At 42.8% G+C, this 13,826-nt stretch overlaps 1 protein-coding gene and 1 long non-coding RNA gene across 10 annotated transcripts in view; one reads left to right on the forward strand and one right to left on the reverse strand.

Moving 5' to 3' along the window:
* Nucleotides 1-13,826, forward strand: part of EPB41L1 (erythrocyte membrane protein band 4.1 like 1) — a 168,448-nt gene that overhangs the window by 144,138 nt on the left and 10,484 nt on the right. For 2 of the 9 annotated variants that reach the window (XM_081916589.1, XM_081916590.1), the window contains 7 exons: nt 688-836; nt 1,502-1,537; nt 4,156-4,347; nt 5,431-5,529; nt 8,509-11,310; nt 11,925-12,032; nt 13,247-13,633. In XM_081916589.1, the coding sequence (XP_081772715.1) occupies nt 688-836; nt 1,502-1,537; nt 4,156-4,347; nt 5,431-5,529; nt 8,509-11,310; nt 11,925-12,032; nt 13,247-13,633 (3,773 nt within the window). The remainder of the gene's footprint in view (nt 1-687; nt 837-1,501; nt 1,538-4,155; nt 4,348-5,430; nt 5,530-8,508; nt 11,311-11,924; nt 12,033-13,246; nt 13,634-13,826) is intronic. The other 7 variants (XM_081916591.1, XM_081916592.1, XM_081916593.1 and 4 more) reach the window with 7 other exon arrangements.
* LOC309373244 overlaps nt 1-13,826 on the reverse strand; it is a 45,275-nt gene that overhangs the window by 2,391 nt on the left and 29,058 nt on the right. The window lies entirely within an intron of this gene.

The following is a 13,826-nucleotide window of genomic DNA, read 5'->3' on the forward strand; positions in this document are numbered from 1 at the left end:
TCTTCCTCATATTTTTGGGAATGTCCATACCTGTTATACCCAGTAGAAAGGCTTCAGGGTTTTTTTTCCCCAAAAGAGATTTTAAACATCTTTTTTAGCTCATTATATATTATGCCCCCAAATTCCCTTATTTTCCTACAATTCCACCACATGTGTATCATCGTACCCTCTGCCTCTCTACAACTCCAACAAATGCTTGACCTTGTTCTGTACATTTTTGCCAACTTTGATGGAGTTAGATACCAACAGTAAAGCGTTTTCATGAAGTTCTCTTTCAGGGTGTAACATGCTGTAAACTTTAGGTGGATAATTCCTCTATAGATGTAGCATAAGGTAAGCCACTTATTATACAGTGTGCTAAGCAAGAGATGATCAGCCCCAATGCAGATGAGTGGTGATGTTTTTGGGTTGTCAAGGACTTGACCCAAGGAATCTCAGGAAAACAAAGATCAAAATAAGACTTGAATCCCAGAGCTGATTTTATAGCAGTGTTGGATCACGAGCCTGTGGGGTGTCCCCCACCAAGGGAAAGGGGAGCTCTGCACCTTTTTTAAATATTGAGATTACATTGTTTCTAGTATTAAAAAGCAGGTACAGTAGCCTGTGCAGAACAAATCTGCTCTTGCTTTTGGCTGGACTCAATGGGACAAAATAGGGCTCCTCCGTTCCTCTCTCTTTTCTGCGCAGAATTCTCTCGCCCAGCTTCAGTCAGCGAGAATCACGATGGAGGAACAGAGTCAGACAGGAGAGACGAAGACAGCAGGTATGGAGGAAGAACGCGGTCCGAGACCGAGGATGAAGAGGTGACCACCCCAACAAAAATCAAGGAGCTAAAGGTACAAAATCTACATCCAGGCTTTGGGAGATCTGTCCCTGAAGGGAGGTTTCTGCCCTATCTGCCCCCTTGCCCCTACTCTTTGTATTAAGGGATGAATTAAGTGAGGAGCAAACTCCCTTCATCTCAATTCAGAATCCGGCTTTTCAAATCAAGCTGTTCCCCACCCCATGAATGGATGGAGCTTATGGTTCCTTTTCTATCTCTAGTGAGCCCTCCCAGCTCCATACCCCTTTCACAAGGGTAGCTTTGCTTGGAACAGATAGTGGAAGCAAGGAAGGCTGGCTAACGGCAACAGCCGACATATTTTTAACCTTGAATTCTCAGGGATTTGGGGCTCAGCTCATAATATATGAAATGGGATTTAATTCATTATTTAACAAATAACAATCTGCCCTTGTGATTTCCTCTGACCTTCTCCATTTCCCAAATTTTCATCAGTAGATTTTTATGGCACACACCATTCCTGGTTTCCTCATTTGCAGAGAAAAAGGCTACACCATAGAGAGCCCTTTCCAATGCTGACAACTCCATGCTGAAACCACATGGCATTACAGATGATATTTTTCTTGGCTCCTGAGTTATGACCTCAGTATAATGTGTGTTCTATAAGTTCCCTTGACTGACTCTGCTAGTTCCTTCCCTCCCCCTTCTTTTTGCTGCCAGCCGGAACAAGAAACCACCCCAAGGCACAAGCAAGAGGTATTCTCTTTCTGGAATGTCTTAACGCCTCATCAGTGCATCCTAGTGCTCATCCTCTTTTAAACATGCCAGCCACACTGATTGTGCCCCTGTTTACTGGGATACAAGATGTATTCAGACTGGAAGCATCTTTTATTCCACAAGTAGCCCTCCTTGCAAGCAGTAGCCAGGTCACTTGAGCTACTTGCTTCGTAGGAAATCATCCATATTTTAATACCCAACTGACACTTTCCTGTGTTTTCTTAGTATCCCATTTTCTCTCTTTCCATTTTCCGGCCCTGATGCCCTCAGGTAGGAAACAGGTATTTCAGAGGCAGAAATAGTTATGACAAGAATGTACACCACTCAGTGGCAGGTCAGAAGATCTGCATCATTGAAGTTTGTGCAGGTAAGGATAGAACTGAAATTGGAGCTTTCACCTGGTCACCTTGCTAAGCTGCCAGTCAGTAGAAAGCAATGTAACCAAGTTGCCCTCAGTTTTTTCTTTGGATGATGAACTTGAGTGACATTTGATAGGTGAATTAAAAATAAACAGCCAGGCTGTTAAAGTATCTTGCACAGGCTGTGAAGAAGAAGGTTAAGGCTCTTTCTTTCCCCACAGCTTATTATTTGCAGATTTCTCCTACTATGCAGAGTTGTTCCTCAACCTTTTCCCCCTTCAGAGAAGAACTATAGGGTTTCCATTCAAATTAGCCTGAATCCCATGATGATGGTTTTGGTTGATTTATTTTTGGCAGGCTTGAATCAGGCTCTAGAATCAAAACTGGAAAGAAAACCATAGTCAGAATGAAATGCTGTCACTGCATACTACATGTTGTCATGCTACAGTTTTAGTTTCCCAAGACAGCCAAGGTGTATCAGCTACTGATTTCCTGCCTGGCTGTCCATCCATCCACACAGACACACAAATTCTCCAAGCACCTGATCTTCAGTGCCGGCTATTGTTCCTTTTGTGTTGTTTTACCATCCATTACTTCTGCATGCTCCATATTGCAACCCTTTTATGTTCCTTATTTACAACCTCACCGGTACATGAATGGGGCAAGGGGCAAACTGATTCAGAGATGCTCACACTTCCAGTTCTTAGTTTCTCAGCCTCTGGGGCAGTCATTCCCCAAATACGTTCTTTAGCATGGCAGAAGAGGACTGCTAGTCTGGCGCAGGATACCAATTAAAGGGTCCTTTTAATTGCCCACTCACAAAGGAGACTGCATGCCTAGCTATTATTGCCTTGCCTTTTTAAAAGCACAAGATGAGCCCTGCTGGATCAGGTCTAAAGACCTTCTGGTCCACTATCCTATTCTCACAGTGGCCAGACAGATGCCTATAGAAAGCCCCAAAGCACTCTGTCTCCACTGCAGGCAAAATACTTCTGCTGAATTTCAGCATTGGAGATGGTTTAAAAATTCAATCTCTCCTAGTTCATAGACAGCAGAATTACTCATCCTCAAAAGTTGCATCTCTTCAGCTGCAACTCTTTACACGCTTATCTGGGAGCAAGTGCCACTGAAATCATTAGGGCTTCCTTCCGAGTAGAAATGCATAGGATTTCACTGAATATAAATCACTGTTCTTGGTGTGCTTCTTTGTAGTTGGGAGTGACACCCAGAACAGTGACTCAAACAGAAGCACAAGAAGTGCACTCCCAGTTATTTTTAGTCTTAAGACAGAACAGAAAACTTTCAGTGTGACTCCAATTTTATTTCTGAAGAAAAATGTCCTTTGATTGTAAAAAGTTTGGGAAATGCTGCTCTGCTTTGAAGGGACTTAGAGCTGATGGCTGGTTTTTGTGGCATCTCTGTGGAATCTGGAAATACAGGGAGGGGAGACTTTCTTCAGAGAAGAATATCACAGGTAGGGAACAGGACCTAAATTCTTATTTGAGTTGGGCACACATATTTATGGTCTTCCTCTCTTTGAAACAGTTTGCACAATCCAACAGGGTGGAACTTCACTTAACCACAGTAAAAACTTTATAAAAAGGGGATGACTTAGTTGTATAATTCTAGCCCTGAACCCACTTGATTTTATACCAAACCTAGAGCCCTGTTTTCATCTTTTTTTACTATTTGAAATAAGCTATATCTGGCTCCTGGTTCAGATTTTAAATCTTCAGCTTTTCCAGTTGCAGACTTGATGTTCCTGAGGATATCGAGTGGAAATTACCATACAAGATTGGAAACACTGGACAGAAACAGATCTGTCTCTTGGCTCCTTAAGCTGTTGACCCTAGAATGACTAACATTCCAATAAAATAAAATCTAGGCCTGTGGGAGTCAAGAAAGAGAATTCTGCTGTAGATTTCCATAAAGTTTACACAAAAAGGGTTGGAAAATGGAATCTCTTTGACCAGGGTGACTTTTCTTCAAGGAAAACAGGACCATGCTTGATTAAGTTCAGTGGCAGGGCCAGTCTTTTAGCCCTAACTGTCATCCTAAGCTGTGGTTTCATGAAAATTAAAAGACTCCATTGCAGTGGAGATTTCACTTTACAGAGGATACAGCCTCTGAGGTTCTAAACTCAGTGAAGCTTCCACCTCGGAAAAGATCACTCGTCCCACTCATGTTCCTTCCTCTAATCCTCACCTCAGTAGTTACCTTCCCCTCTCCCTCCAAAAGTTTTTAGACAAACCGGAAGATGTTTTGCTAAAGCACCAGGCCAGCATCAATGAGTTGAAGAGGACCCTGAAGGAACCTAACAGCAAACTCGTGCACAGGGACCGGGATAGGAGGCTGCCTTCCTCGCCTGCCTCTTCCTCGCCCAAACATGAGGATGAGACACCAAGGGGAACCCCAGAGAAGGCCAACGAGGTTTGTTTTGCTCTAATTTTATGAAGGTTTTGTCTGTTGCGTATCAGTGCTATGCAGCTGTTCTGTGTGGCTTCGTACTTGATACTTTATCTGCTCACAGCATAACAGAATCAGTCTGATCAGGGGCTATGCGGCATCTACTGCATTTGAATTCTCTCCAGCCTTTATGGTTGGGACATGGATCACCCACCACTATGTGGTTTAAGTGTTAGTGTGATGTGCATTCTGCTTCTTGGTATTTTAAAACAGTGGTTTCTGAGCAAAGGTACAAGCAAATGGAGGCTGAAAGCAGTAGGACCAAATTGATGGAGGCAGCCAGGTTTGTCATTATACGTCTGTCCTGTTTGCACATAAGGTGGGATGGAGGTCTTGCTTCTGCATCAAAACAGAGGCGTAGATGAGGAGAATTGAGTCCTTCCCCACTTACTTCTCCACACACGTTCCATTGCTCAGAACAATTTTGCTCACAACTCAGCTCCAATAAAAGGAATGTAAAGCAGCCTAGGCACAAAGGTGTCTGAAGCAAAGGCATATGAGGAGGAGGAAGGCTGAACTCTTCTTACTGCATGTCACTTTTGATAGTAAAATTGGACACCCCATCTGTTCTGTCTGTGAATGTAGTAGACATGGAATAAACAACCATGAGTGCACCCATCACATCTAGTTAGGCTCATTGTTTGCCGAATATTCCTAGATCAAAGGTTGTGCATTGAGCAAGATCTGTCTGGAACTGAGCTGAAACCTTTATGATGGAAGCAAGGTGGATCTCTTTGTCTTCAGGCGTTATAGGAGATAGAAGTAGCGTTCATTAGGTTGTTGTTATTGTCATTGACACAGAAATGATGGAAGCTGAAGGATAGGGTGTTTTCATGCTAGAAAAGTTGTCAGGTAAAAGTGGAAGATGAAAGTGAAAGCTCTAGGAATGGAGTGTATTCTCCATACTTTATTTACTGTCTCTCTGTCTCTCATTGTCTCTTCTCCTACTACTTATTTCTCTCTTTCTCACTCTTTCTCTTTCTCTCTCTCTTTCTTTCTCTGCCTCTTTCTCTGCCTTGGGGTCTTGGGTTTCCCCTGCTGAAATAGATGTCAGAAGAGGATTCTCCAGAGGATCTGTCATCTGAGCATGGAGCTGCCTTAATCATGGAGTCTTTTACACAGAAAAGCCTTGTTTCTTCTCCTGAGGTTATCACCACCCTTCCTTTTTCTCTCTTTCTGTATCTGCTTCTCTTTTTTGTTTCCATTTGCAGTAAGAAAGATTGAGGCTGCAATCTTTTATACATGCTCACCTACTGTATTCAGTGGTATATGCTTCTGAATAGGCATGTATAAGATCACACTGTTAATTACAGTTGATCAGCCATATTTAGCAATGGTCAGTAAATTGGGGATTCATTTGAAATTTATTCAAAACAATGTTATAAAGTTATTCCATCCAAGCTAGTAATTCTTGGTGCGTTAAGGGTTGATTTTGAATATTGTCCTGACAGTGGTATACGTAGACTCTTCAACTGACTATTGGGGTAAAGTTTGTTGAAAGCGTGTCTGAACCTAGCTGGTACTTGAATAGGATAACTCTATGAAAATCAGCTGCAGTGGAAAGTAATATTGATATTGTATTCAGTTCGCAGTTAATGGAGGTGCATGCATATGCAGCTTATAACTTGAGCAATGGTTGTGGCATTTCACAACCAATAATAAACAACCCAATAGTTGTTCACACAGGCACCATAGTTGTCAAACCCATGCACTCTGAAAGCTGGTTCCTATCTTAGGATGGATAGCATGCACAGTTCGTGCCAGTTCTGAATGTGGTTTCTGGCATAGCTCTCAAGATTCCGAAAGTTAGTTTGGGCCTTAACTGTATCAGCATGGCCCAGGACCAAGTTACAGAGAAGTGCCTTCTAGTGGACAGTGGGAGAGAAGATAGAGAAACTGTATTATGGAGAGACAATCAAACTTGAGTGTGGGTGCTTAGTTGTCCTCAGGGCATGGCAATAAAGGCAGATGCCATGCAGCATAATAGTTGGTTTCCAAGGGGGGGGGTCCTCTTCAGCCCAAGGGGCTGCATTTTCTTTTTGGCAACCTTCCTGAGTGGTGAGGCCAGAAACAAAGGCAAGCAGAACAATGAATGTGAGTTTTCTCTTTGTACAGCAGAGTACAGTAGATTGTATGATTGAAGTGTCTGAAACACTGTGCATATAATGTATGTCATCAGATTCACTACAAGATCTCTAATTGGTTAGGGTCACCCATGCGACCACTCCAGGAAAGATTGCCTTCACTCTGAATCCATTTTTGTTTAAGACTTTTTAAGGACATGCTTCTGATTGCTTTGAAAATACTACTTCAATGTTGAAATGAGTGAACATTTGTCACAGCACTAGTTATTAGGAGACTCAGCAATGATAGAAATGGAAATTATGTTTTGCGGATTCTTACATTTGAGTTTTCTTGAAGATATATTTAATGGGACAAGGCAAATAGAGTTACATGTTGTGTTTATTCCCATCAGTGCAGTTGACACAAATTTTTCTATAGCAAGGTTTAAGCATACAGCTGTAAAGGATTGGTACTTCATTCTGTGCATACATTCAGACCTGCACAATTGTTTGCTCCATAGTTGCCTTCCAGTATTGAAGAGTACTGTGGTGTAATTAGCCTCTCAGACCTACTTGTGGCACTGTACCACAATGTAGCGCATGGCACTAGAGCAAATCACAGCTGCCTCCACCAGATTGAAGCCATTGTGAGGCTGCAGGAAAAATCTCTCTGTTGCAATGCATTCTTTCAATCTTTGGGGAAATCACCAGTAACATCTCCAACCACAATTAAGATTGTGGGCTGCTGTATGTCTAGGGCTTAACATTATTATTATTATTATTATTATTATTATTATTATTATTATTATTATTATTAAATGACCCCAGCACATAATTCCAGGGACTCAAACCAACTCTTTGTCCCACCCCTCCTGCCACCATTTCATCAATACGTGCTCTGTCTTCCTGCTTTCTTCTACAGTGATGACTGAACGCTCAGTGGGTGATGGGCTAGGATAAAACACACGACATGAAAAGCAAATCACTACATATTAATACACAGCATCATACACAGTGTTTAAATAGTTTGGTACTGCTGTGCTACGTGATGCACTAAATACTAGGTTTTCTTTTCCCTGCCTCCTACTTTGCTGTACTGCCTTTTAAAGCAGTTTGCATTACAGTTTCTGCCATTTACTTTCTTAGCAATGCCTTCCTAGTTCTAGCCCTCTGATCTGCCTTTTTTAAAATGGAATTGGCCTTGGGTTCGTATTAACTGGGGCACTGGACCAAAATTGTTGCCTCTACTCAAGTTTGTCCAGAGCAGTGTAATACCATGTGAAGGAACGAAAGTGTCTCAACCATTTCATTTGCTTTCTCAGAGTAGAGAACCTGTGGATGCAGCTGGAGCCTAGAAAAACAGGGTGCAACAGGATCTTCAGTCTGTAGTCTTGCTCTTGACTATAGGCTAAAAGGGATTCCTCCCATTCCCATCATGAAAGATGTTTATCATTCTTGCACACAGACATACTGAGATATGAAAGATCTGGATAAATTTCATTGTGAAAATTTAGGCACCAAAGAGAAAGTCTCATTACAGTAACTTGACTTGCCAGCTTGCAAAGTGATTTAGTTAGATGTGAATATAACTATGCACTATGCATGAGTTCGTTGCTTAGGTATACAGATAATTAACATGTGGTTAATTTAAATAAATGTTTGAATATTGTTCTAAAGCTTACATTAGAATTCTGATTTGATCACGAGACCTTGAATTTCCAAATCATCAATCCAACAGTCAGAATCACACATAGCTGATTATGTAGCTCATGATTTGTATAAACTTTTGGCACCAGACTTTTGCAAACGGGAAGGGAGAAATACTGTCTGTTAAAAGCCAGCTCTCAGCACCAGTCTCAGAACTGTGCTTCTGAGATTTCAGCATGCATTCAGTTAATAATAAACACCTCCTTAAAGGCATCTACCACCAGGTTGTTTCTTTAATAGTAATACAGTTTAGTGATTACAAGGATGTTGGCAAGACTCTTGCTGCATGTTAATAATGAGGTGTTCGGGAAATTAATGTTTAATGCTAACTCTTCTTGCTCCAATTGCAATGCAGGGTTCAGAGCATTGGGTATTTATAGAAAGAGAAACTTCTGGGCTGGAAGAGCTAGCACTAAAACAAATAGTTGAGACCCAGAAAGAAGAGGCGCATGCAGGTCCTTCCGAGAAGCATCCAGATTTGGATTTAACAAAAGTGACTACTGCAGTGAGGGAACTCAAAGCAGCAGCAGCAAAGCAAAAAGAGAAAGCAAGCGAGGAAGGGAGAGCACATATTCGGAAAAAAGCCAAGATGATAGCCAGCCCAGAAGATTTTGAATCGTTATGGGATGATGATGTGTACGGGAGAGATAGCAGGAAACACTCTTCTGAGACAGATGGACAGTCTGCTGAGGAGAGAGACGAGCAGAAAGATAAAATGGAGACGGTCATGGTAGCCTCCACTCATCCTGAGGAGGTAGAACAGAAAGGCCAAAGAGAAGCAGTGGTGGTAGCTTCCACTAAACTTGAGGAGAAAGGGGAACAGAAAGACAAAATGGAAGCAGTAGTGGTGGCTTCTACCACTCTTGAGCAACCAGCTCACCACCCCGAAGGACCAACAGAAAAGAGTACCATACCTGAAGGTTTCCAAGTTGAAGAAGGGCAAATACATGCCTCAGAATCTCCAAACAAACAAAGCAGAACTATAATACAAGAACACAGGACTACTTTGACTCTGTCAGACAAAGAAGTGTTCAAAACTACCTCAGATTCTGAGACTGTTAGAACTAAGGTGAAGATGGTATCTTCTGCTGCAGAAAGGATAATCTATTTGGGGTCTGAAGAAACTGGTGAAAAAGATGGTGATAAGATCAATACAATACCTGCCAGAGAAAAGTCCGGCTCATCTGAAGACAGGCAGGACAACCAAACAGAGTCATTAGATGAAAAAGAGAAGAGCCCCAGTTTTGCACCAGCTTCCGGTGCAACAGAGATCAAGGAAGATGATGAGTTCCAATCCAGGTCGTCCACTTACGAGGGAGGACAATCGGAGCTCAGTAAACCAATTATAAAATCAGATTTGCCTGACAAAGTTACAGAGGATGGTAAAAAGATACATACCGCAGAGTCATGTGCTTATGAGAAAGAAGAGCATTCATCAACTCCAGAGAAAAAAACTTCAGTGGAACCAACTGATTATGGAACAAAAGTTTACAGTGAATCCAATGCACATCATTCTACAGAAGAATTCAGCCAAAGAGTTTTCCATTTATCGATGCCACAGATTTTACAGGGAGCAGATGAAACTCACAATATTCTCCAAGAAGGTGGAGAAGACTCTGACAAGAAGGAAGTTGATACTGCCTTGGAAAAAGTAGGTTTGACATTCAGAACTTCAGAAACTCAAAGAGAAATTAATAAATTAGAAGAAACTGAAACTTCTCAAATATTCCTTCAAATGGAAGCCATAGAGATTACAAAATCCACCCTGGGTTTCTCACTACAGCAGCTTTCCTGTACTACAGAAATTTCAGATGAAGAGCAGAGTAAACCACAGGATGCAAAACCAGGAGAATTGCCCCAGGATGAAACCCTTGATTCAAGCCAGCCTCCCCATGACAAATTCTCTGAAGTTCAAAGTAAACGCACCACATCAGAAATCTCTTCCAAGGACAAACACCCTGAATTGGAAGAGTTGGCTAAAGAGGATAACCATGAATTGGAAGTTGTAGATAAACAGAGACTCCAAAAACTGGAAGATGCAGCCAATGCCAACCATACTGAAGTGGAGCAGATGATGAAAGATAAGCTTACTATGTCTGAAGAGTCAACTAAAGATGAACCATCAGCTTTGGATAATATCTCAGAGTTGAAAGAGACAACTCAGGGTGCTCCCTCTGAGGCTGAAGAGTTAGACAGAGATGTATTGGATAAGTTGGCTAAAGATAAAGAATTGGATAGGCACGTAAAAGCAGAAGGGGTGAGTAAGGATAAAATCAAAGACTTGAAAGGCTCAGCTTTGGATGGACACTATGAAATGGAAGAGGTAGCCAAAGATCATCTCAAAGAAACAGAGGGTACAACTCTAGACTTAGAAGAGCTGACTGGGGATAAATTCTCCAACTTGAAACAGCCATCCAGGGGTGACATTTTATCCCAGGCTGGCCCTCCTGATACTAAACCTCCAGAATCAAGAGAGATATTACAGGATAAATCTTCTTTGGAAGATGGAACTGAGGCCACCCATACTCTCTCTCCTAAGATTGAACCAGCAAAAAGGAGCAAAGAATGTCCGCATCCTTATCATGCCGTAGCACAGGAAAGGGAAGAACTGCACACTGTTATCAAGGAAGGGAAACCAGGTCTAGAGCCACTGAATCACATGGCATTTAGCAAAGATACAACTACTCAACTTCAAAAACATCAGGATATAGCACCTGTAGAGAACCACGGGGGTTTATTTGAATATAGAAATGAGATGGACCAAGAAGTCTCCGTAGCTTCTAAAATCCGGATGTTTGAACAAGGTGAAGTATATAGCCCACTTTGTGGTGAGCAACATGCAACTCCAAAGGGGTTGTACGAGAGTTGCACTGGCAATGAGACACTAAAGGATCTATCAAGGATGCAGATAGAGCTACAAACAGGTATATTTTTAGAGAACAGCTGTGCAGATGTTGAGTTGGCCTCAGGCACTTTGGATGGCAAAGCCCTGGATGTGAACTACCTAGCTGTTGTACAAGGAACAAGTGAGGGAGAACCATCCCAGTCTTCATCTTGGAAGGAAGATATTTCTGTCGGATCAGAGCAAGAACCGGAAGGGGATGTTGAGCTGGCTTCTCCTGATTCTGGCTGTGAAATCACTTTGGCAGAAGCTGTGGTAACCTCTCAAATGAACTGTCCCACTGGAAAGTTCATAAAGCATGTTGTGTGACTTGCCTTTATGCACCATGTGCCATGGCTTCAAACATGGCCGTTGACCGAGAGCCGCTGCTTGCATCCCCTGTCCTTTGTGTGTGTGTGTGTGTGTGACCTGGCTCAGTTGCTGAATGCAAACTTGCTGGCCCAGGCAGTTCATCAGCTTTTGGATTGTTCTCTCTGTGTGTGTATGTGCGTGAGAGAGAGAACTCCTGGAGGTTTGGCTAACTTGGAGAGTGCCAGCTGCTAACTCAAATCCAAGCAAAACGAGTTTTGTGAATGGAATTGTGCAGTGGCAGGGTGGGAAAGGATGACGCGCTGAGAGCTTTGTATCTCTCCCATACCTCCACGCACACACCTAGCAGCAACATTCTCACGCTTCCAGCTTCTTCCTTCTTGCATCTCTTAATTTTGATATCCCTTCTTTTGCTTGGCTTGTGAGCCCCTCCTCTCCTCCCCTCCTGCCTTTGGCAAGCTAGTGGCTGGCTGACAAAAATAGCTTCCCACTGCTCCAACCAAGGCACTAGCTGAGTTCCTTTCTGCTCTTTTAAGACTAACCCCTTTTCTCTAATCTAGAGCAAATTTCAAGAACCAGCTTGGGAAGAAAAGGATTTGTCAGGCCCATCAGTAAAAGCCTCCCCGAAAGAAGAGAGTTTAATGGCTGCTCCTCCAGTGGCCCCTCAGGTCTCAATGATGTTTTACTAACTGCTTGCTTTTGTGGTGTAAAACCTCACCCTAGAGAGCCGTGTGCCACCACCTCCTTCCCCAGCTTACTGAGCTACTATATATCTTTATATATGTATATACACACACATATATATGCTCCTCTTCTGTTTGTTTTAATTATCTTTTCTCATACCTCTCAACATACCAGAAACCTGGGCAAAACCAGGCATTAAGAAGTAGGACATCATAGCACCTAAATTAAAGAATAGCATTTACTTCCTGGGGGACAGTCCAAACCCCACTGGTGCCATGAGGAGAATCTCCATTGACCATAGTAACTTTTGGCTCTATCCCTAACAAGTAGCAATTCTTTGTGAATGCATAATACAAGGTGTTTCAATACGGTGCAGGAATATAGGCCAGTTTGGGGGTTGAATTTCCACATTGATGCAGTTGAGAGGTATGTGTAGCTTTTGGGGGAGCTAGGAGAACGATGTCCTTTTGTTCTGATTTTTTTCTTGTCAATTACACTGATTAAAAATCTACCCTGGAAAAGTTCATACTTTTAACAGGTTTCCTCTGGTGGCATACTCAGTCCAGAGATGCGAGTTCTCACAACACACGCCCTTTCACAAACACTGTGATATTTCAGGATACCACCGAATCGTTCCTTGCGCGCTTTTTAAAAGGAGCCTTACAAAGCAAAGTGAGGTATATACAGTGGCAGAAAATAACAAATGACCTTATCTCAGTGAAATTGACAAATGTTCTTGCTTCTCCTGCAATATGTGCAGCCGATTTGCCTTAACCTTTTGTCTTTTTCCCCACACCCAAACTTTTCTACTCTCTGCCTCCACTTTTCTGTCCTCCTGCTTCCCCAATGATCAGTGAGAGTCCGAACTTCTTTATTAATGTCTTAACAACATCTCCTCTTTTTGCACACACCTGCTTTTGCCACAAGTACCACTCATCTATTTGGGATTAATATTTCCAAGGTCATTGTTTTATTTCCTCCTTGCAGTTTTGCAGGTAAAATCAGAAACCCTTTCCCCTTCTCCCTGCAGAGTTTTTGCTGTGAGAAGTTTTGGGTTTCATGCTTGGGATGTGCTTGATACCCTTTTGATGATGCTTCCTCTCTCCCCCTCCACCCCAAACCAATGGGGCCTGATGGCTGTAGCCTGTCATTCGGCACTTACAGCCATAGCTTCTTTCCTCCCTTTTGTCTCATCCAGAGAGCGGGATTGAGGGAGGGCACAGAGGAGAAATCTAAGCCACCTCGGCACAGGGCCCCCGAAAGTGACACTGGGGACGAGGAGCAAGACCAGGAGAGAGACTCTGTCTTCCTTAAAGACAACCACCTGGCCATCGAGCGCAAGTGCTCAAGCATCACGGTCAGCTCAACTTCCAGCCTTGAGGCTGAGGTGGACTTCACAGTCATTGGCGACTACCACAGCGCCGCCTTCGAAGACTTCTCCCGGAGTTTGCCTGAGCTTGACAAGGAAAAGAGCGAGGGAGAAGCAGAGGGCGTGATTTCTTCTGAGGAATCGGACAAGCCAGCTCCCGTGCAGGAAGATGTTGCCAAGGAAGGGGAGAAGGTTCCCCAAGTAATCCCAGAAGAGGTACAAAAGGAAGCCACGGTGCACGGCTGTATCTTAGTGTCCTCATTTGCAGTGTTGTCTGTTTCTGGCATTTGCATTGCTCGATGGACTGTCTGTCTCACACCTGTTTGGAGAAGCACGTCTATTTCCAAACAGCGTCTTTTTGTTTTAAAAACTAGAATATTTTATCTACCTTCATGAATGTTGCTGCCAT

Source organism: Podarcis melisellensis (assembly GCF_964234715.1).
Source record: "Podarcis melisellensis genome assembly, chromosome: 6".
NCBI classification, from domain to species: domain Eukaryota; kingdom Metazoa; phylum Chordata; class Lepidosauria; order Squamata; family Lacertidae; genus Podarcis; species Podarcis melisellensis.